Source organism: Eucalyptus grandis, chromosome 7, assembly GCF_016545825.1.
Source record: "Eucalyptus grandis isolate ANBG69807.140 chromosome 7, ASM1654582v1, whole genome shotgun sequence".
Classification (NCBI taxonomy): domain Eukaryota; kingdom Viridiplantae; phylum Streptophyta; class Magnoliopsida; order Myrtales; family Myrtaceae; genus Eucalyptus; species Eucalyptus grandis.
This window is the reverse complement of record NC_052618.1, coordinates 9809569-9832052: the sequence shown is the minus strand read 5'-3', so window position 1 is coordinate 9832052 and position 22484 is coordinate 9809569. Positions and strand designations below refer to the sequence as shown.

Below are 22484 nucleotides of genomic sequence, written 5' to 3'. Positions count from 1 at the left end.
AAATGTCATCACGAGTACCTTTTGATATAGCTAGTACGAGTACCTAGAGGGGGGGTGACTAGGTATATAAAAGATTTTTATTGATGATTGCATAATATTTAGACAGTTGAAGGATTTGCAACAATTAATAATTAATCGTAAGACTGAGTAAAGGAAAGAGAGAATTGAACACGCGGTTTATAGTGGTTCGGCTTGATTCAAGCCTACATCCACTCTTCTGCACTGACAGCCAATTGGCTGGATTCCACTATGAACAAAGAGATGTTACAGTGTTGATCTTCCTTGATTTCTAGGTGTAGATGATCTACCACACTCACTCAAGGTATCACCAAGTATAGACACTCTCTGTGTATACAATTTCGCTCAAAATGTATCAACTAATAATCAAGGAGCTTCAGACTCTGGAATTTCTCTATGGATCACGTTACTAAAACAACTAGAACGTCTTCCTTTTATACTCCTTTATGCCATCATAACTGTTGGCACTTACCAAAGGAATTCCTCCAATCTACCCGTTGGACGGAATCAATCAAGAAGATCATTCGAGCTATTAAAGGAACCTGACGATAGCCCATCAATCTTATTCGCCCATACAATCAGGATCTTGGTTTCCAAGAATAGAACATTCCAAGAATATTTCGTCGACCATCGGATCTTCAATCGATCTAGATACGAATAAAAGAATCCGTTATATTTATCCAACCAAAGGATCTTCTCCAGAGGATAGGATCGAATCCTCAACCATATACTTCGGCTTTGGATTTCCTTTCACTTTGGATTAGAAAGGCGTCGGTGAGAATAGTCTTGAGTCTTGAGTCTTGAGTCTTGAGTTCGGTGATCATAAAGTCTTCGAGACTTTAAGCGTCGGTCCGCAAATATCCAGACTAGGCTGATAGAAACGTTTTGTCAGCTTCAAAATATTCTGGAAAGATTTCTCCAACAATCTCCCCCTTTTTGATGGTGACAAAACTTTCCTGTAGATTTGAACAACTTTGACCTGCAAAAACATTTCTCAAGCAATATGGCTATCTCATAAAGATTAATAAAACAACCAGACTCTGCATCCACAGAAAATTGGTTAGTCTTTCATGAGTAATACCATATAACAACGCTTGATATAAATGCAACAGTCAAGCATCAAAATCCACTGACCAATTCAGTCAAATTCAAGTTCTCACCCAAGTTCACTCAAGTCAAACTCAAAAACAAACATAACCAAAAAAACAAATTTAAAGTCAAAGTTTAAAAGTTGGTTCAAATTGGTTCTCCCCCTTTTTGTCATCATTAAAAAGGTGAGAAAGGAGTCAGGTCTGCTTGGGAATGCGTACGATCTGGAAATCTCCCATGGACTGGACTATGCCTTCTAGCCTCTTCAAGTCTTCCCTTAGTTGAGCTACCTCCTCTCCTTTGGCATTGGCTTGAAGTTGTAGAGCGAGGTCTTTCATTTTGTCCTCCAGGGTAACCGAAGATGCTTGTCCAGCATTCTTTATGGTTTGAATCTCACAGTCCAGAGCATAAATTTGTCCCCGCATTTCCAGAAGAATATCAAGAATACGACGAAAATCTGCTGAGTTGTCCGTCTGTGTACTTGCATGTGCTTTCTCAGATGGAGTGAATGCAGACGATGGAGCTTCTGTATAATCTTGCAGATTTGGAGTCGACGTATCGTGTCCTTCTTCAGGCAATTGAGAAACCTGAACCTCTTCTGGGTCTGTTGGAGATTGTCTTAGACCTTCACTATCGGTAGCATGAGGTGTGGACCTTTCTTGCTCGCCAACTCCCCCTGTCTTTAGGACATCAAAATGGGAAGAGTGATGATCATGCTCTTCTGTATCTTGATTTCCCTTTTCTCCAGATTCAACTGTAAACTTTTCTTTCTCTCCTTCTCTTTCTTCTTCAGCTTCTTTCTCCTTCTCTCTCTGCTCTTCTTCTTCTCTGTTCTTGGCTTGCTCCTCTTCTTCTCTCTGTTTCTTCTGAAGTTCTGTCGGTTGAGGCACAGAACGTCTGGTTCTTGTCAATGCACAGATAGTGGGATCTTCATCCTCATCTTCATCCTCCAAGATGAGAGTTCTTTTCTTCTTTTTCGATGGGGCTCCAATAGCCTCCTTTCCTTTTCTCTTTGAGGCGGACGGAACTGGAGACTTCACTCTGAATTTCTTCATTGCCTTGGAAAGTTCTTGCAGACGCATCTTCGTTAACATATTCAAACCTACCACCATCTTATCGCATGGTCGAACACAAAGTGTATATGGCAGTTCAATATTCATGTGTCTGAAGATCTTGGTCACCAGACCTGGGTAAGGCAATTGTCCTTTGTCCTTCGACATTGCTATGTACATGTGAAAGAGAATAGTATAAGGTAGAGAGAACTTCTTCCCTGAGTTGATTGCGTACATCAATTTTGCCTCGGAATTAGACACATCAGTCTTCGATGTAGACTTGGGCCTTATGCAATTGATCACAATTTTGTGCAGAATGATATTGATGGCACGCATCCTTGAATAGATGATTCTTCCCTCTGCATCTCTATCTTTGACAAGTTCCAATGATGCACGAGCAACTGAGACTTTGATTGGTTGATAACGTCCTCGTTCAACTCCAATTATATCCGCCAACATGTCCACGTCTACCACATAATCCTGGTCTCGAACACTGAATGATATTCTATTCGCATCTAAAAAGCTGAGATTCGAATAGAAATATGCTGTCAATTGCGCATAACCGTCTGTGGTATCGGTGCAAAATTGCTCAAGTTGAAGCAAGTTGAACTTCTCCCTTAAGTTCAAATTGATGGCATCTAGGAAATCGAAATCAACACTTCTAGGGTTTATCACCCCTCGTTTCAGCAGTTTGAAATACACATTCTCCTGATCCTTCGATTTGAACAAATCCATCCTCTTTCCCTTCACATTTGCAGCGACACCCATCCTAGGTTGAAATTCACTGAACAGTGTATCATCATCATTCCCATCAGTGGGATTCAATCCTCCTACATCACTCGGAATGTTCGCAAGTGCTTCCTCTGCCTTTCCCTTGGGAGCAATTCCCAAATCCTCCATTTTTCGCAGAAAAATATATTCATTCCCATAATTCTTGTCCTTAAGGAATTCATCTATATAGTTCAATGGAGTACCGGTGCTTTTCAACGCACGATAGAGCTTATAGATGAAAGAGGGTTTTTGGACTCTTACAGGGTCGGCCTCCTCGATTATCTCTTCCTCCGGATGTTGACTTGCACCTTGTGGGGTAGAAGGCGTTGAATGACGTGATGGAGAGTGAGTCGGGTTCTGATGCTGACTCGATAAATCTCCTTCCTCGGTGAGATCAAAGTGAGTAGGTCCCTCCTTCATTTTTCGTGGTCCCCTGTTCGCTATTCTTGAAGATTTCCTTGAAGAAGACATCCTTCTTTGTCAATGAAAGACTCCTTTACTTGCTTTCCCAAGAAAAGATGACAACTTTCTCGAAGATGAACAAGAAGTAGAAACAGGATCGGGAGGAGAGTGCCTTTTAGGGTTTTGAAGATTTGAAAAAAAACTGTATATATATAACTCGGTTTTGAAAAGGGAAGTTCAATCGGCACAAGGAAAGTGTACGAACACTTCTTTTTAAAATCAATAACTGCCAAAATTAATCATTTTGAAAAGATAAGTTTTCGTTTTTCACACAGACCATAAAATAACTGAACGAAAGATCGTACCTTTTCGAGTTTAGATAAAATAGCAACTTACAGTCTATAGCCATGAATGTCTGAGTCTGAGGATTTAGAGTCTAAGAGATTAGAGTCTGAGAGATTAGAGTCTGAGGGTTGGTGAGTCTCTAGACTTTAACTTCTTCAAGCTTCAAAATGTTGAGTCTGGAATGGATAAAGTCGAATTGATTTTTCTCCAAAGGCTTTGTGAATATATCCACTAGTTGACTTTTTGAATCAACAAATTGAATCGAGATTTCTCCATTTTGAATATGATCTCTAATGAAGTGATGTCGAATCTCAATATGCTTTGCTCTTGAATGAAGGATTGGATTTTTGGTGAGATTGATCGCGCTGGTGTTGTCACATCTGATTTCTGTGCATGAGTCTTCAATCCCAAAGTCTTGTAGCTGTTGTTTTATCCATAGAATTTGCGAACAGCAGCTTCCAAGAGCTACATACTCTGCTTCTGTCGTTGAAAGAGCCACAGTGCTTTGCTTCCTTGAAAACCAAGACACTGTCCTATTTCCAAGCAGTTGACAAGTTCCCGAAGTGCTCTTTCTATCGACTCTGCAACCGGCCAAATCTGCGTCTGAATATCCCAGAAGATTAAAGTCTCCCTTCTTAGGATACCAAAGACCGATGCTTGAAGATGAGGCAATGTATTTGATAATACGTTTTGCAAAGACCGAGATGGGATTCTCTAGGATCGATTGAAACCTAGCACGAGATGCAAACACTCAACAAAATATCAGGTCTAGAAGCGGTTAGATAAAGAAGTGAACCGATCATGCTCCTATACAGCTTTTGATCTACTTTCTTCCCTTCTTCATCCTTGTCTATCTTCAGAGAACATGACATTGGTATGTCGGTCTTTTTGCACTTTTCCAGTCCAAACCTTTTGACAAGATCATTTGCATACTTTTCTTGATGAATGAAAGTTCCTTCCTTCATTTGTTTCACTTGGAGTCCAAGAAAGAATGTTAACTCTCCCATCATACTCATTTCAAACTCATCCTGCATAGACTTAGAAAATTTCTTGCATAGACTTTCATTAGGAGATCCAAAAATAATATCGTCCACATATATTTGAACAAGTAAAAAGCTTTTGTTTTCCTTTTTGATAAATAAAGTAGTATCTACTTTACCTTTGACAAAACCATTCTGCATTAGGAACTTACTTAGTCTGTCGTACCAAGCTCGAGGTGCTTGTTTTAAACCATACAAGGCATTTTCGGTCCGAAGACCGAGTCCGGCTTCTTTGGGTCTTCAAACCAGGTGGTTGTTCCACATAAACTTCCTCATGGATAAATCCATTTAGGAACGCACTTTTGACGTCCATTTGGAATAACTTGAAATTTTTATAACAAGCAAATGCAAGTAATAGTCGAATAGGTTCTAACCTTGCTACTGGTGCGTAAGTTTCGTCATAGTCTATTCCTTCTTCTTGCGTATATCCTTTGGCCACGAGTCTTGCTTTGTTTCGTACAACTTTTCCTACCTCGTTCATCTTGTTCCTGAATACCCATTTGGCTCCAATAACAGTTTTACCTTTTGGTTTAGATGTCAATTCCCGGACATCATTGATGTTGAATTGTCCGAGTTCTTCTTGCATAGCTTCGATCCAGCTTTCATCGATAAAACTTCTTCTATGCTTTTTGGTTCAATTTCGAAATGAGGGCCCAAAGACTAGATTCTTCACGCCTTTTTGATTTGGTGCGGATTCCTTCATTGATTTCGCCAATAATGAGCTATTTGGGATGACTGGACTTATGCTTCCAGTTACTGGTTGATTTGTCTGGTTGATGATCTCTTTCTTTATTTGAATCTTCATGAACATCTTGATGCTGGACTTCCAGAGTCTGAGATACTTCTTGAGTTGTAAGCTTTGGAAGGTCTGGAGCAGGTTTAGACTCTTCATACTGAGTCTGACTGGATTCATCTTGCGTTAAGTCTTGGAATTTGACATTCATTGATTCCTCCACCGACTGGCTTTTCTTGTTGTAGACTCTGTAGGTCTTGCTTGAGGTAGAATATCCAAGGAAGATGCCTTCATCTGATCTTTCTTCAAACTTACCAACTCGATCATTTGCATTTTTTAAAATAAAGCATTTGCAACCGAACACATGAAAGTATGAAACAATAGGCTTCTTACCTTTGAACAATTCATAGGGGGTTTTCTCTATAATAGGTCTTAAGAAGACTTTATTAATGATATAGCATCTTTGTTGACACGGCTTGACCCAAAATCGTGAAGAAATTTTACTTTCAATTAAAAGAGTTCTAGCCATTTCTTGAAGAGATCTATTCTTTCTTTCCACAACTCCATTTTGTTCTGGAGTGTATGGAGAGGAAAACTCATGATTAAAACCAGATTTATCACAAAATCTTGTAAAATCTTGATTTTCAAATTTACTTCCATGATCTGTTCTTATACTCGAAATAGCACACCCTTTTTCATTTTGAATCTTTTTGGCAAATTTTTCAAAATACGAGAAAGTTTCGGACTTACTTGCAAGGAAATATACCCAAGTAAAACGAGAGTAATCGTCCACAATTACTAGACAATATTTCTTACCTCCAATGCTTTGGGTTCTAGTTGGTCCGAAGAGATCCATGTGCAGCAACTGTAGTACATGATTAGTGGAAACATGATTTGTTGGCTTAAATGAATTTCTTACCTGCTTGCCCAGAATACATGGAGTGCATGAATCAGACTTTTGGTATGGCAATTTAGGTAGACCTCGAACAAGCTTCTTTGATGAGATTTTGGCTAATTGCTTCATGTTGACATGGCCAAGCTTTCTGTGCCATAAAACTGCTTCATCTTGAATTGAGATTAGGCATTGTGTTTCATTTGGTTTTACATCAAGGAGGTAGATATTTCCATGTCTTCGACCCATGAAAGACTGAGTCGAGTCTTTACTAATTCCAGAACATATGCCTTCTTGAAAGGAGATCTTGAAACCAGTATCACACAATTGACTGATGCTTAGAAGATTGTAGTTGAGTCCTTCCACTAGAGAGACATTGCTTATTGTGAGATTTCCAATTTTTACAGTTCCAAATCCCACAATGCTTCCTTTGTTGTTTCCTCCAAATGAAACTTTTCCACCATTTACTTGAATAAGCTTTATGAAGCAATTTGAGTCTCCTGTCATGTGTCTTGAACATCCGCTGTCAAGATACCACTTTACCTTCTTCTTGACAGAGACCTGCATTCAAAAGAGAGTCTCAAGCTTTCTTTGGTACCCAAATTTTCTTGGGTCCTTTGGTGTTAGTAGGATAAGCATTATTAGGCCATACTTTCTTAACAGGCTTCCAAACCATAGGACACTCCTTTTCAAAGTGATCCTGACTGTTACACTTTGAACACCTTAGAGCATTTCGACCTACAGACTTTACAAAAACTTTCTTGAAATGATTTTTGTAAGCCTCTCTCGACGATCTTTTCTTAATTCTTTCTTTTACTTTAGGAAAATCAATCAAGGGAATTGTTTCGCTGTCATACCTAGACCCGGACTTATTGAAGTAAGGTCTTTGAACCGAAAGAACTTTTTCAAGTTTTTCAAACCCTATTGAAAATTTCTTTGAAATATTTGATAAGTCAGTTTTTAAGAGAGCATTTTCTTTCAAAAGATTATCTTCATTCTCTTTAAGAGTAGAAACATTCAAGTCTAAACTTTTCACTCTTTCTTCTAAAATTTTTTCCTTTTGTTTTAGAGCTGAGTTTTCCTTTTTAAGTTTGGAAATTTTTTTGAGAGAAGTCTTAAGACTAAAACACAGTTCATCAATGTATTTAGAGACTTTGACGGGAATTTTAAAATCACTTACCTCAAATTCACCTTTGTCCGAGTCGATCCGAGTCTAAATTTGAGTCTGATTGTGCCATCAGACACAGGTTGGCATATTCCTCATCACTTTCTTCACACTCTGTATCGCTCCAGGTTTCGGCTTTGAGAGCTTTTCGAGACTTTTCAGCTTTTCCTCTCTTCTTCTTCAGAAGAGGACAGTTGGGTCTGATGTGTCCCTTTTTCTTACATTCGAAGCAGACTACATCTTTGTTTGGTTCCTCATTATCAACAAACTTGGTTTGCTGTTTCTGAAAACTTTGTTTCTTTGAGTTGAACCTTCTTCCTTTTCTATTCAACTTTCTGAATCTTCTTATCATAAGAGCAAGCTCCTCATCGTCCAGATCTTCTTCAGAATCTGTATCATCAGAATCATCATTAGATTTTAATGCAATGGATTTCTTACCTCTTGGATCTTCGTCTTCATTAATTCGTTCCACTTCGTAAGACTGAAGAGTTCCAATCAGCTCGTCTACAGATAATGGCATAATTCTTTGCGTCTCTCTTATTGAAGTCTTTATATGATTCCAATCCTTGGAGAGTCCACGCAGTAGCTTGTTCACCTTCATGGGATCCGAAATTTTCTGTCCTTGATTCTCAAGACCATTGACAATATCTGTAAAACGGCTAAACATGTTAGTTATAGATTCTCCTGGTTTCATTTTGAAGGCTTCATATTGACCAAGGAGAATGTTAATTCTGGTCTCCTTCACTCGGTCTGTCCCTTCATAGGTGATATGTAATCTGTCTCAGACTTCTTTTGCTGTAACACAAGAAGATATTATGTTATATTCAGTTAGTGACAAAGCACAATATAAAGAGTAAATTGTTTTTGCATCGAGTGCTTGCCTCTTGTTTATCTCTTCTTGAGACATTCCGCTGGTCTCAACAGTTTCTTTCCCTCTTTCAGATACTGATGCAGCAGTAGGAGTGATTCCTCTTTCCACAACGTCCCATTCCAGAGGATCCTTTGACCATAGGAAAGCTTTCATCTTGTTCTTCCAGATGTTGTAATACTTTCCATCAAAGTAGGGTGGTGCGGTATTGCTTTGCCCTTCCACCAGCCCGGTGCTAGCATACTAGCCATGGATCTTTTACTCTGAAGTAAAACACTTCAAATAAAATAAGAACACGAGCTCTGATACCAATTGATATAGCTAGTACGAGTACCTAGAGGGGGGTGAATAGGTATATAAAAGATTTTTCTTGATGATTGCACAATACTTAGACAGTTGAAGGATTTGCAACAATTAATAATCAATCGTAAGACTGAGTAAAGGAAAGAGAGAATTGAACACGCGGTTTATAGTGGTTCGGCTTGATTCAAGCCTACGTCCACTCTTCTGCACTGACAGCCAATTGGCTGGATTCCACTATGAACAAAGAGATGTCACAGTGTTGATCTTCCTTGATTTCTAGGTGTAGATGATCTACCACACTCGCTCAAGGTATCACCAAGTATAGACACTCTCTGTGTATACAATTTCGCTCAAAATGTATCGACTAATAATCAAGGAGCTTCAGACTCTGGAATTTCTCTATGGATCACGTTACTAAAACAACTAGAACGTCTTCCTTTTATACTCCTTTATGCCATCATAATCGTTGGCACTTACCAAAGGAATTCCTCCAATCTACCCGTTGGACGGAATCAATCAAGAAGATCATTCGAGCTATTAAAGGAACTGACGATAGCCCATCAATCATGTTCGCCCATACAATCAGGATCTTGGTTTCCAAGAATAGAACATTCCAAGAATATTTCGTCGACCATCGGATCTTCAATCGATCTAGATACGAATAAAAGAATCCGTTATATTTATCCAACCAAGGGATCTTCTCCAGAGGATAGGATCGAATCCTCAACCATATACTTCGGCTCTGGATTTCCTTCGTCACTGGATTAGAAAGACTGTCAGTGAGAATAGTCTTGAGTCTTGAGTGCTGAGTCTGGTGATCATAAAGTCTTCAGACTTTAAACTGTCGGTCTGCAAATATCCAGACTAGACTGATAGAAACGTTTTGTCAGCTTCAAAATATTCTGGAAAGATTTCTCCAACACCTTTTTAATTTTTTTATCTTATTTAATAAATGCAATATGCATAGGTTTTGAGCTACATGCACAACACTATCAAGAGAAATTGAAGGTTCATGGAAGATGACTTTTTCATTTTTTGTGTAGAACTTACAAACTATAATCATCATCATTTATTTCTCAAAATCACACTTCAATAGTTCTAAAAAAAAAACCCAATTTTATATCATTGATTACTCCCTGTCAACGGATCCAGGGAATATGCAGTGTATTTGTATGTAATTATGTGTTTATGTTAAGGGGATCATTAACTCCATATCAATGTTGCAAGTGTTGCAGACACTCGATAGTGTCAGCCTATTTCATGGATTATATGGATCTTTCTCTGTCTAATCTCTCTTTGCTAGTACCCTCCACGTAATGACATTATCAGATTCTCTGCAAAAATAAGTAATGTACCAATTCACGAAGCCGACGCTTCCCATTGCCAAACTCCAAGTCCTTACGGGTCTTTTCCCCCGACACGTCCACCATCGTTGCTTTGATGCTGCTATCTCTCTCTCTAAAACGCAGAGGAGGAGGATGAAGACAGAACAAAATGAGGTTAAGAGTTAACCTAGGTGGACTTAAGTTTTGCTTTTTGGCCATCGTCAGTCACTAGTCCCTTGACAATTATTAAAGCTTCGTGTTATGTCACCCTCATTCATGCTGCCGATGGGAGTACGACTTTTGACGCAGCGTGGGTCACGTTGCAAAGATATTTTCCTCCAAAAAGTGGGAGGAAATGGAGGGAAATGCAAAATGAGTTCCTTCTTTTCAATTGAAATGCAAAATACGAGTTCTGTTCGGCTATTCCCCACAAATGCTACAGATCATGGCACTTGTGATGGCAATTAGAATTTAAATGATGAATTGAAAGTTATGATATTTAAGTGAAATTTTTTAGAAGTTAATTCACTCAAATGAACATATTTTTTTTTTGAAAGTCATGATACTCAATTAATCAAAAAGATCATGACACTCAAGTAATTGCCATACAAAAATTACATCACTTGTTGTATTCTCATCTTAGATAATTTCTATAAGAAGTTGTGTGACAATTGGAAAGCGTTTGAATCAAGATATGCACTCTTCAGTGGCCAACTACACTCCTCAAGTTGCATAAGAGTTAAGCTAGCATATAACTGACTAAAAATAAGACCGGCAAAGACATCTTACCACTACCACCAAACCAGTAAATTACAACAAAACGTGCTCCTTCAACTTCAGCATCTAATAATTTTCACTATGCCTTCTTATTGATCATTCAATACGACCCCATGCTCGGTAATGAACCTACGTTTAACCCTACAGCTTAACCAGTAGCTCTTGAGCGATCGATTTGATGAGTTCCCTGTGTCCGTAAAGAAGAATTGCCAAAACAAGTGCAATGGAGAACTTAAAAAAAAAAAAAAAAAAAAAACATTTTAATACGACTTTCAAGAAAATGTAGTATTTAAACTGAACTTGAATTATGGAAAGCCAAAGTGCAACAATATCTTCTGCACACGCAGTGCAGTGCAGTGCAATTTTCCACGATGCTTCGAGTATTGGGGTCGGGTATATTAAGCTCTACTCATCCTTAGGAGAATCTGATTTTCTTCGTCGTGTAGAAGTTTTCTTTATAAGTTTTCTCAGTTTTAGAGCACAAATTTGCCATTGCTCCGATGCAAATTGTCATACCATACAAATGATTATTACTGAAAATTTCTAGGTGTTTATATGGTACAACACTTCATGCAAAAGTTACCGCACAACATTTGGGCTCAACATGGTACAACACGAGATTGGTTTCTCAAGTAACCATAGAAGGCTGGATAGAAAAGTGTAATAAGTTGTTTGGTCATGGACTTATTGTTGTACCTAGAGTTCTCTAAAATATTTTTCTCACGAACTATAAATGTCTTAAATGTCAAAAATGTCTAAACGATATTGCGCAAAAACCAGAATTAAGAGAGGACTAAATAATCTCATTGTCTCAAATTGTGTTGGCCCACCAGATCGTTGTAGAGGGGATCTTTGAGAGATATGAGTGAAGAGGAGAAGAGGTAGATGTGGATGGAAGGATTGACGATGCTAAGGGGGTGGAGGATTTATTGTATCTGAAGAGGTGTATGTTGTCAGGAATTTTGCCATGATAGAAAATGTCATGAAATGTTTTGTATTAAGTTGCCAGAAGTGCATTGTTTATTAAAATATTTAAATAATAAATAATGCGTTCATATAACAACTTAAATTTTCAAAACAGTTGATAATGATCTTATCAAAATCTCATATGGTAATGGAGTTAGGACATCTGAAAGATTTTGTGAAATTACTATAATGATTCTAAAAACTTATCCCCCACTCGACGCAAAAAAAAGAGAGATTTTTTTCATCTATTTTGTAGAGTATCTTAAGTTTTTAGATGAAGGTGTGGACTAAAAAGATCACCATTTTCGCAAACTAAAATGAAAGCCAGCCGGCAATCATCATATGTGAAACTTCCAACATCCCTCTCACATTTGAGAAGATCCCCGTACTTCTATCGAGGATCCTGTGATCTTCTATTAATTCGATGTTATTTTTCATCATAAGTTTGGTAACTCTTAACTTACCTGTATTTCTTTTTCTTTTTTTTTGCATAGACTCTGCTAAACCTTGGCTCCATTTCGTACTTTAGTCGATGTTTGCAAGGTGTCCGCGCTCACATGTGTAGTGCAAAGCTTCATTTAATCATCTTTACACGACATCTACGGAGTCTCCGAAAAGAGCAAATGCCTCCATCTGATTACACGATTAATTGAAAACAAAAGGGCCCACTCCGCCATTTCTTTTGTACTGAAATTGACTTCAGACCCTACCCACTAAAAATTACGAGAGTCGCGCTTGGCTCCAGCAATCCGCAGCGGCCGGAGTCCAGATTCTGATGCAGATGAAGGCACTCCAATCCCAGTGACTTGACGGGCTCTTTGAGCATTAGCTTTACTAAAATTTGACAATTATAGAGTCCACTTAGTGCAATAATTAACGCTTTCTCCTGTTGTACGACGTGCCACCACCGGTTTTGGCCAAAATGTTTTTCTCATCGAAAGTTTGTATTATTTTCCTTGTAAAAGCATCTTTGGAATTTTGTCAAATTATTTGACCGCAAGTCATGTGGAAAAGCTAGTCTATTAGAAAATAGCGATAAGCACATTGACAACACCGTGAACGTATTTTCTTGAAGTGAAGAATGCACAATTCATTGTCGGAAAAAAGAAAACTGTGTTTTTTGGAGCTTTTCTTTTGCCTCCAAGACCCAATTTTGATTTTTCCTCTCATGCGTCTGTAATTTGTGTGGCTTTTCCTAGATTTATATTCAGGCCGCTGAAGTAAGGTATAACTCAAAATATTCAGGATCAAGAATTGCGATATTATATAAAAGAGAATGCCTCCTTTATTAATGGAGATCGAGTTGAGTCGAATAATTAGAAATAGATTCTGAACTTGACTCGCTTTGGTTTATACAATCAAGAAATTCAATTGGAGATTTTTACCATTCAAATATTGTGGAAAAAATTGAGTGCATATGTATGACCTATTAGAAAATGATGTGAATTTTATTTTCTAGAATTATAAATTTTACAAGACCTTCTGTTAAGATTATTTTACATCTCCATTTCTTCTATTCACTTTAATGACGCAAGTTCCGTCTTCACCTTGATGAGCATGATGACATATGAATGCATCTTCTCTTGATGTACTCGAGGAATTTTCTCTGATTCTTTGACATGTACGAGACCTTTATCACATGAAACAAAAAATATTATGGTTTCTCTTTTTGGCTCGAGAAAAACCAATCATATTCTCCTGCTTTTGTTCTTATTACTTTTTCCTGGACCCTATGTCGTGTCTTAATCCTATGTTCTGTATCTCATCTTTCTTTGTTCCTTTTTATATCATTTTGTTCGTTTAATGTTCCATCATCATTACTCGAAATAAAATAAAACATTTGTATGCTGCCACTACAAGTTGTTGTTTTATCAATGGTTCATCTATTAGGCCCAACTCGAGGGTCATATCCCTAAATTGACTCATTCAAGATATTGTTTACTTAAGCAGTTGAATATAATCTTTGATCAACCTTAAAGTTGTAACGAGGTGACTCTATGCACGAATTTAGTAGTTGTCTTCTAATTTTATGATGAAATAAGTTTCTTCTCCACAACTACATGCTAATACACATAATAGGAACAAATTATCCAACAAGTCTTAGATGTATCGTATCAATGTCAATTTAATCAAAAACTTTTCAATTTTGATAATTTAGTCTTAAACATTTGCACAAAATTTAATGTTGTCCATCTCGTCAATTTATATAAGAAATTACTGACATATGATTCAATTATTGTCGACTATCCTACGTGACTTGCAATATCAGCGATTTTTTTATGAGAATTAGCCAAAATGATTATATTGTGATTTCGTACAAAGATTTAAGACCAAATTGAGAAAATTGAAAAAGTTAAAATGTTATCGTCATTCGTACAAAAAAATTAGAATTGATTGACAATTTCTCCATGTACCATCGTCATTAGACAATAAAAATGCGTGAGTAAGGGCCTTCAAATTGGATAAGACATTGAAGCTGCGCATCCATCTTTTGAAAAGAGACTAACTGCTATCACAATCTAAATTTTATTAGCGGAAAGAATATTAAATTACTTAGTGGAGAGTATGATTACCAACAAAGGAGCATCATTATTGCTCGCTGGTTCTTTTTTGATCGCAATCTAAACTTTATTGGCGAAAAAGATTACAAAATTAGTTAGTGGAGAGTACAGTTTACCAACTAAGAAACATCGTACTGCTAACTGATTATTTTTTCTAATTCTTTATTTTAATTAATAAAAAAGGCAAGTCAAGTCAAGAAGCACTTCTACATGAAGTTGCGGAAATTACCCTTGCAAAAATTGCCATTTTCCGTGCATCATGCCTCGCGTCATTATCGCTCGCTGGTTCTTTTGGATCGCAATCTAAACTTTATTAGCGAAAAGAATTATAAAATTAGTTGGTGGAGAGTACTGTTTACCAACTAAGAAACATTTTATTGCTCGCTGATTCTTTTTTCTAATTCTTTGTTTTAATTAATAAAAAAGGCAAGTCAAGTCAAGAAGCACTTCTACATAAAGTTGTGGAAATTATGCTTGCAATAATTGCCCTTTTCCATGCATCATGCCTCGCAATAGTTTGATTAGCATGAAGAGTCTTGAACCGTTGGATGAAAAAAAAGACTATTGCGTGTTGGTGATAAAAAGTCAAAGTCTTTGGAATCGGTGGAGATTGCTGCGGTGATAAACACCATTTGGTATTACTATTTGTCAAATATAAGTCATATGTGAGATAGTATATCTTTCAGGCCCCGTCATAATCCTCAATATGATCTATATATAAATAAATATTTTTTTGCAAACATTTATCCTCAAAATATTTGAAACCATATAACCTTTTCAATATTAAAGGGTATGCCAAAACAACTTGTTTTGATGGGTATCTATGTTTTTTTTTTTTTTTTTCAATCATAAGAGTGATCAAAATATATAATATTTGTTATGATTAGTGTTGGAATTCAATCTCATAATGGATTTTCTCCTGAGCTTTTACCTTTTCCTTCCTCCTATCTAAGATAATGGGTAATTTTATTATATTTTCTATTTGTAAAGCGCATTACATAATCTCTCTCTCTTCTCTCTCTCACTCTCTCCCTTCATTCCACAAAATCCATTATTGACACCTTAATTTTTATCGACACACTAAGCATATATTTCTGAAAAAAATAAGAAATAAATAATAGTAAAAAGATACAAAACAATAATAAATAAAAGTAAATAAAAATAAGAAGAGAGAGTCCAATTGGGCCTAGTTTGGACCCCATCACCCAAGCCTTTCGGTCTGGCCCAACCCATTAAACCATGCCCATCTCACACCTTGCGATACAGAGCCCGCAAGCGAACCATGACGATGCTCTTCCGACATGCTATTTCCTCACCTTTTCCACCGGTGCTCTCCAAATCGAATTAGATTTCATCGGAGTTAGGAAGTAAGAAAGGGATTTCGATCTTCCGATCTGGTCTTCCACCATTAAATTTGTAGAAAATGTACTGGAGGCAGAAAGGTTCGGTTACTCAATTTCGAAGCTAAGTTATGAATCTAAGTATCCGTTGCCTTTTCCTAGGCACATATGCATGCTTAACATGATTACTTAGATAGTGCTTGTCGAGTGCCTGATGATATGCCGTTTTGAGATACAGGCTTGTGGAATGTAATAGTTTATGGGTATTCGCTAAAATGGGGATGTTGCTTAAGCACTAGATATAATTTGTTTGCTATGAAATTGCAGAGTATAGAGATGGATTATTCAGTAATTCTAGATAATCTACTCACCATTTATTCAGTAATTCTATATAATCTACTCACCATTTTTCGTTCAGTTTGATGATGCGTCGAGTGGAACAATATAAGGAAGTAATTGAAGCATATCATCTTATGGAAGAATGCAAAGGGATTTCTCCAAATAAAGGGAGTAAGGAGATGGGATTTCTAATTCGATTTTTATAAAAATTCATCGAAAATAATTGGGAAAATCAACATGATAAAGATATGAGCCACGTGATCGACTTTTTAGAATTACGTGAAATACCAACACCAACAGGTGAAAAATCGAATAGGAAAACACGAATTTTAATTGGAATCAACAATTTCTTTAGAAAAAAACTAAATGCAAGCACTGAAGTTACTTACTTTATTTATTTAAAGTTAGAAAAAAAATTACCAACAGCTTCGTCATCTCTTTTTCTTTTTTTCTTTTTCCGTTTTCACTTGCCATGGCACCCATTTTTCGTCCTCACCAGCATTTACAGATTTTCCCGAGAAAATCCTTGAGGTCTAACAGATGGGACGCCTTTGAGGACAGTCATGGCATAAAAATGTCGTGTTGCATGTGGTGAACTAGAAAAAGTATCTTTAAATATTCTGGGCATGTTTTGACAAAATTCAACTTATTTCAGCCACACTCCGGTACATTTAAGCGAGTTTAAACAATTCTGAACAAATTACGGCAATTCCAAGTAAACTTTTAGTGAATTATAGCAAAGCCACAATAATCTTGCGGCAACACCTCAACAAAAATTTGGCAAGTTCATGAGTTCCATTATTTTTATATTATATTAGAGGTGAAGTTCACTCTGATATAAAAATTATCACCTTTTTATAGTATCAGCTCTATTTACTTCCTTTCCATTAATTCCTCATTTATATGCCTTCATTTACCATGGACTCTCTCTCTCTCTCTCTCTCTCTCTCTCTCTCTCTCTCTCTCTCTCTCTCTCTCTCTCGTTTGTAGTTTATCTCTAAAGAATAAACACGATAAGAATGAAGGTTCAATAAGAAGGATTTAGAGATACCATTGGAATATAGGTGTCATAAGGTTCCAACTTAAGCTTACCATTCACATAGATGAAGGTACATATAATATGCGTGTCCCAACTGACAACATTAAGTACATTATCACAAGAGCGAAGGCAAACATGCTGAACAGGTGGCTATCCCGCAAGGAAAGGTGGTTGAAGATATTTAAGCGATAGAAAACAAAACATTAAAGCAATGGGGATGGACATCTTTTGTAAAAAAAAAAGAAGATCTGTAATGATAAGAAAAAATAAATAATGAAAAAAGATAGCACAGGAATGCCAAAATGAAGTGGCATGGGCATCCAAATTTTCTTAAGCAAATTGTTGGCGACCCCACTCGGTTTCGGAGCACATGGACAAGAGATTTAATTGACGACATCATCTGTCTTAAAACGTGCCAAAAAATGAAGCCCTTTTAATTTGCCTCCTCTAGTCACCATAACACGTATTACCATAACTAATTTTCGAAAGCTCCCTCTCATAAATTGTTGCGACCCTCTTTAAGGAATCTTAGAGGGGCGGGTATAACGATTTGTCGAATTGAAATAAGTGATGACTTTGTTCAAGGTGCTCGCTCTTGTTCGAGGTGAGTTCTCTTAAATCCTAACTATCTTGACCTTTGAGTTTCAATTAATTAATTAAAGAAATTTTATTTAATTGAAATTGCCACTACTCTATTTAGGGTCAATTAAGAGCCAAGTGAAGCGCAATAGTACACTTCACTCTCGCAAACTATTGGTCTAAGATCGGAGGCTTAATTACGCTAATTATCTAATGACCACCCTTTTAGTGCCGATTCTCAATCTTTTGAATATATTGTTCATGCGATCTTTGCCTATTGTATTATCATACACCACTAAATGATGTACTTGCATGGGTGCACAATCAACAAGTAAGCAATCAAAATCAATGCAATAAAGGTAAAGTGCGACAGAATAAACCCAATATGATGTCAGGTAATGAATATACATGGCCTCATTATTGAGTCCCAGGACAAGAATCCCCGTGAGCCAAATCCAAGATTTTATTCTATTTCTAAGCTATCAAATAAATATCCCCCAAATGACGACCAATAATAAAATTCCAAGGAGAAACATATAACAGATAAGCACGGAATGATCCGGTAAACTAAAGAATCCGGCCCGGGGTCATGGCCACTTACAGAAACTAACCCGGGACATGCTATTTAACTAAGAACGAGTCCGATACTTGTAGTTTATGGTTCAGACAATGGCACGTGACCTTTATTTATTCAAGCAAATCACTACTAAAACATTAAAAAATGACTAGAAATCATCTGCACGTTGATGTATCATCGTGCGCTACCAAATTAACCCTCATATGAAACCAAGATCTATCAAATTCAATCCTAGCCAACAAATGACACAAAAAACACATTAAACTTCTATAAAAATCAGCATGGATATCCAAAGTAAATTGACGATATGACTTGAATAACTTGGAAACAACTCTGGTAATACACAATAGGAACTCTTGGGACCAAATACTAAAGATCACGTTCTAATTACCCACAGGCGGCTGCGGCGGAGACATTTTCGAAGAACATCATGCTGCAAAAACCAAAATGCATAGCAACATAAACACAGGAAAACAGAATTGAGCCGCATTCTACTATAAATTCTCATGGTTGATAGTTGATACTCATTTAGCAACAACTGAACCTGTATACAAATCGGCAATGTGGACAAAGAATCAACCAAAGCATTTAGTCATGGCACAAACAGCTCATTATCTACTCAGCCATTGAATGTCAGTTATGACAGGGACTCGCATGCCATTTATAGAAAAGATACAAGCAAATGACATCGAGGAATGAACTTCAGAATCTTCAGTAAACGAAGAAAATCAAACAGTTAAAAGGCTTATGCATTCGCCAAAAAAAGGGAACCAAATATCATTGACAATGAGAAGGTATTAAGGTATCAATGAACGGATCGAGAAATGCAAGGCATAATCATCAAAGCGTACGAAACCAATTACTCGCGAGATCAAGCAAAGGATGAAGTCCGGACAGGAATTCACTGAAGTACACAGTACATGATGCACATTTCAAAGAAGGATCTCACCATTTTCAATTCAAAGATGGTAATTGTCTCAAATGTTAGAATAGCCATATACAAACATCGTAGATTGAGGAGTTCGAATTCCGCTGGCCGCACGGGATCTTAAGTGCGCGTCGGGGTGGTAGGTTCTCCGCTAGCATCGCCCCAGGGTTTATCCTATTACCCCGGGCCTGTCGGGCTATCCGTGTTGGTACGGTGCGCGGGTTCCTTGGGTCATCAAAAAAAAAAAATCGTAGATTGATATAGATAACATCATTTCAAGTAAATTAAGCCAACACAGCATGTTCAAATTCCCAGTTGTGGGAGCATTGAGCACAACTTTAGAAGTTCAACCAACATCAATGAAAATAATTTGTCACATACCCTGAAGAACTTTCAGTTTAAGGACGCCATTGCCAGGTAATCATCAGAATGCAAGAATGCTTGGGAAAGACGCATGCCAGCGCCGTTCAGGAATTCAATCAAACATGTGGCAGGCGTTGCAGCAAAGGGCACCTGAATGCAATGTTAAGGAAAAGGTTTTTTTTTTTTGGTAAAGATGGTAAGGAAAAGGTTCGTATCCAAACAATCACCGAAACATGTTTGAGTTCGTCAGGACAGTCTCAAACTCAACCGGATTTCACGCTGGCAGAATCAAGCACTCGATCCCCACCTCCAGCAGAAACAGAGCATGCGAAGTTTACCTTGATGAGAATCATGATTATGTAAATACTCAATCCACTCAAAGAAACCTCGTTATCACCGATTCCAACTCACATTCAATCTTCCTCAAACTCGAAATCATAATACTGTCCCTCAAACGGTTTCAGCCTCAACCAATTGTCACAGAGAGAGAGAGAGATGGGAGGAGGAACATGGGCTTTCCCAGATTTGCAATCTCCTCGATCTACTTCTTCCTCCTGTGACGGTTGTCGTGAGGTAATTCGTCACGACTCCGATTGCTTACGTCGGATCACGAAGCAATCGAGTTTGTGATTTTGGTGGCCAATTACTTATAAATTTATACGGAAAGAAGGATTTGTTCAATAATTTTTCCATCCTGAATCACACATCTGAACCAGTGCAGATCATGTGCAGTTTTCGCGTCTCGAGCGCAGATCCAGATGTCCCACAAGTGCCCGAATTCGGACCACCTGAACCAGCGGCTCGTTGTTTGCGAAGCCTGCTCGACTGCGATCGAGACCACCGAGGAAGACGAGAAGACGATGTTGCAGAGGCAAGAGAGGTTCGGGGACTGCGACCTGGGGGAGAAGAAAACGTCGGCGTGCCCCAACCGTCGGTGCAGGGAGATGCTGACGTTCTCCGACACCAGCACGCCGGCGGTGGCGGTGGCGGCGCCTGCGGTTGGAGGGCGGTGGAATGAGAAGCTCTGGGCGGCGCTGGCCTGGAAGTGGATGAGCAAGAAGGAGTGCGGGAAGGAAGAGTGGGGATCAGTATCTTGCTGAGCAAATGCCGTCATCAAAACCCGTTGATGAACTCATGTATTCTTTTTTAATAAAACGAGCCTAAAGTTATATTCTAAATAAAAATCACGACATTATTTTCCATTAATTAATTTAATAGAGTTAAAAGAGCGAAAGTTTAAAAATTTAATTGTACTTTTGTAATAAATTTTAGAATTTATGAAACACTTATTAAAATAAATAAATGTAAAGTGAAAACAAGTCGTAGAATGTGAAAGCATGAAATACAAAATGCGAAAATCTTACTCCTTTTCATCTTACAATTTTTCATGCAAAGATTTTCTTATCTTTAACTTTCCTATGCAAGGGCTACAACGCGGTAATTACTATAATAGTGTTTCGGTTAACGTAAACAAAAAGGGAAAATTAAAGCACAAATTGTAAAAATTGTCATAACAATGCATTTAATTTCTAAAATTTCACAGTTTATTAACAAATGTCTAATCTTTATCCACGACATTGTCTAGTTCTAAAGCTGGACAATGTTGGAGGGCCAAATTAAGAGTCATTAGAAGTTCTAAAATAGAAGTTTCTTTCCCTCCAAAATGCAAATTCATAATGGAGAACTTAGTGGTTGGGGGATGAGCATTCATGTGTGGATAACGAGCATTATAAAAATTTATTCTTCATGAAAATTAAACAAATATAAAGCTCTTTCAAATATGAAGAATTTTCGTGGTTTTCTTGAACATGCTTAATATAATAGCACATAAATTTTCTAACAGACAAGATGATTTATTAACACGATAATGCACTTGATTAGACTTTATACAACGCCTTACAATGTATGGTCCAATGATTGGTCCCTCATCATTATAGCCTAGGAGACAAACCAAAGAAATGTCTAGTCAAGAAAATAGTCACGCACCCCGCGGGACGTGTAGAAGAGAATAATGAAAAAAAAAAAAAAAAATCTCATATTACCGGACATGATATTTTGCATCCCCTCACTTTCCCCCTCACTTCCATGGTCTAACCCCACAATTTCCCACTTGTTGTCCTCCTCACCTCGGGGCCTTGGTCCAGCTCTATCCTACTCGAGACATCCAAGGATGGGAATTCTGCAGAGTATCTCTCAGGTAAGAAGCTCCTCAATTTCGGCAAATTGTAAAATTTAAGAGTAGTTATCTTCAACAAGGTGATTGTTGTGCCAGCCGTTTCTTCACATTCTTCATGGCCACCAATTAGTTTTGTACCTTCACATGACCTTAACATGAGCTTTTTGTTCAGTTTGATGATGCAATTGAAGCAACATATCACCTAATGGAAGAGCATGAAGGGATATCTCCAAAAAAAAGGGAGTAAGTAGATGAGATTTCTTATACGATTTTTATGCAAATTCATAAAAAATAATTGGGAAAATAAACACAATAAAGATATCAACCATGTGATCGATTTTTTTTCTAGAATTACGTGAAATTTTTCACCAATAGCAAAAGATGAAAATCGAATAAGGAAACAAGATTTCTAATTGAATCAACAACTTATTTAGAAAAAACTAAACTCGAACATTGAAACTTACGGATGCTGAGCAGAAGATACTTACTTTATTTATTTAAAGTTACTATTCTATTCAAGATTTTACCAAGGACTTGAAAAAAAAAGGAATTTACCAACAGCTTCGCCACCTTTTTTTTTTTGGCGTTTTTCACTTGCCATGGCACCCATTTTTCCTCCTCACCGATATCAACAGATTTTCCCGAGAAAATCCTCCAGGTCTAACATATGGGATGCCCTTGAGGAGAGCTGTGGCATAAAAATGTCGTCTTGCGTGTTGGTGAACTAGAAAAGTATCTTTAAAGACTTTGGGCATGTTTTGACAAAATTCCAACTTATTTCAGCAAGACTCCGGTATATTCAAGCGAGTTTCAACAATTCTGAACAAATTACAGCG

The 22484-nt window shown here is 37.5% G+C and overlaps 1 protein-coding gene across 1 annotated transcript; it reads left to right on the top strand.

The window, feature by feature from the left end:
* Positions 1-20230: 20230 nt before the first annotated feature.
* On the top strand, positions 20231-20572 carry LOC120295824 (zinc finger AN1 domain-containing stress-associated protein 12-like). Its single transcript, XM_039317412.1, has one exon. The coding sequence runs from the start codon at positions 20231-20233 to the stop codon at positions 20570-20572; it is 342 nt and encodes a 113-aa protein (XP_039173346.1).
* Positions 20573-22484: the final 1912 nt, after the last annotated feature.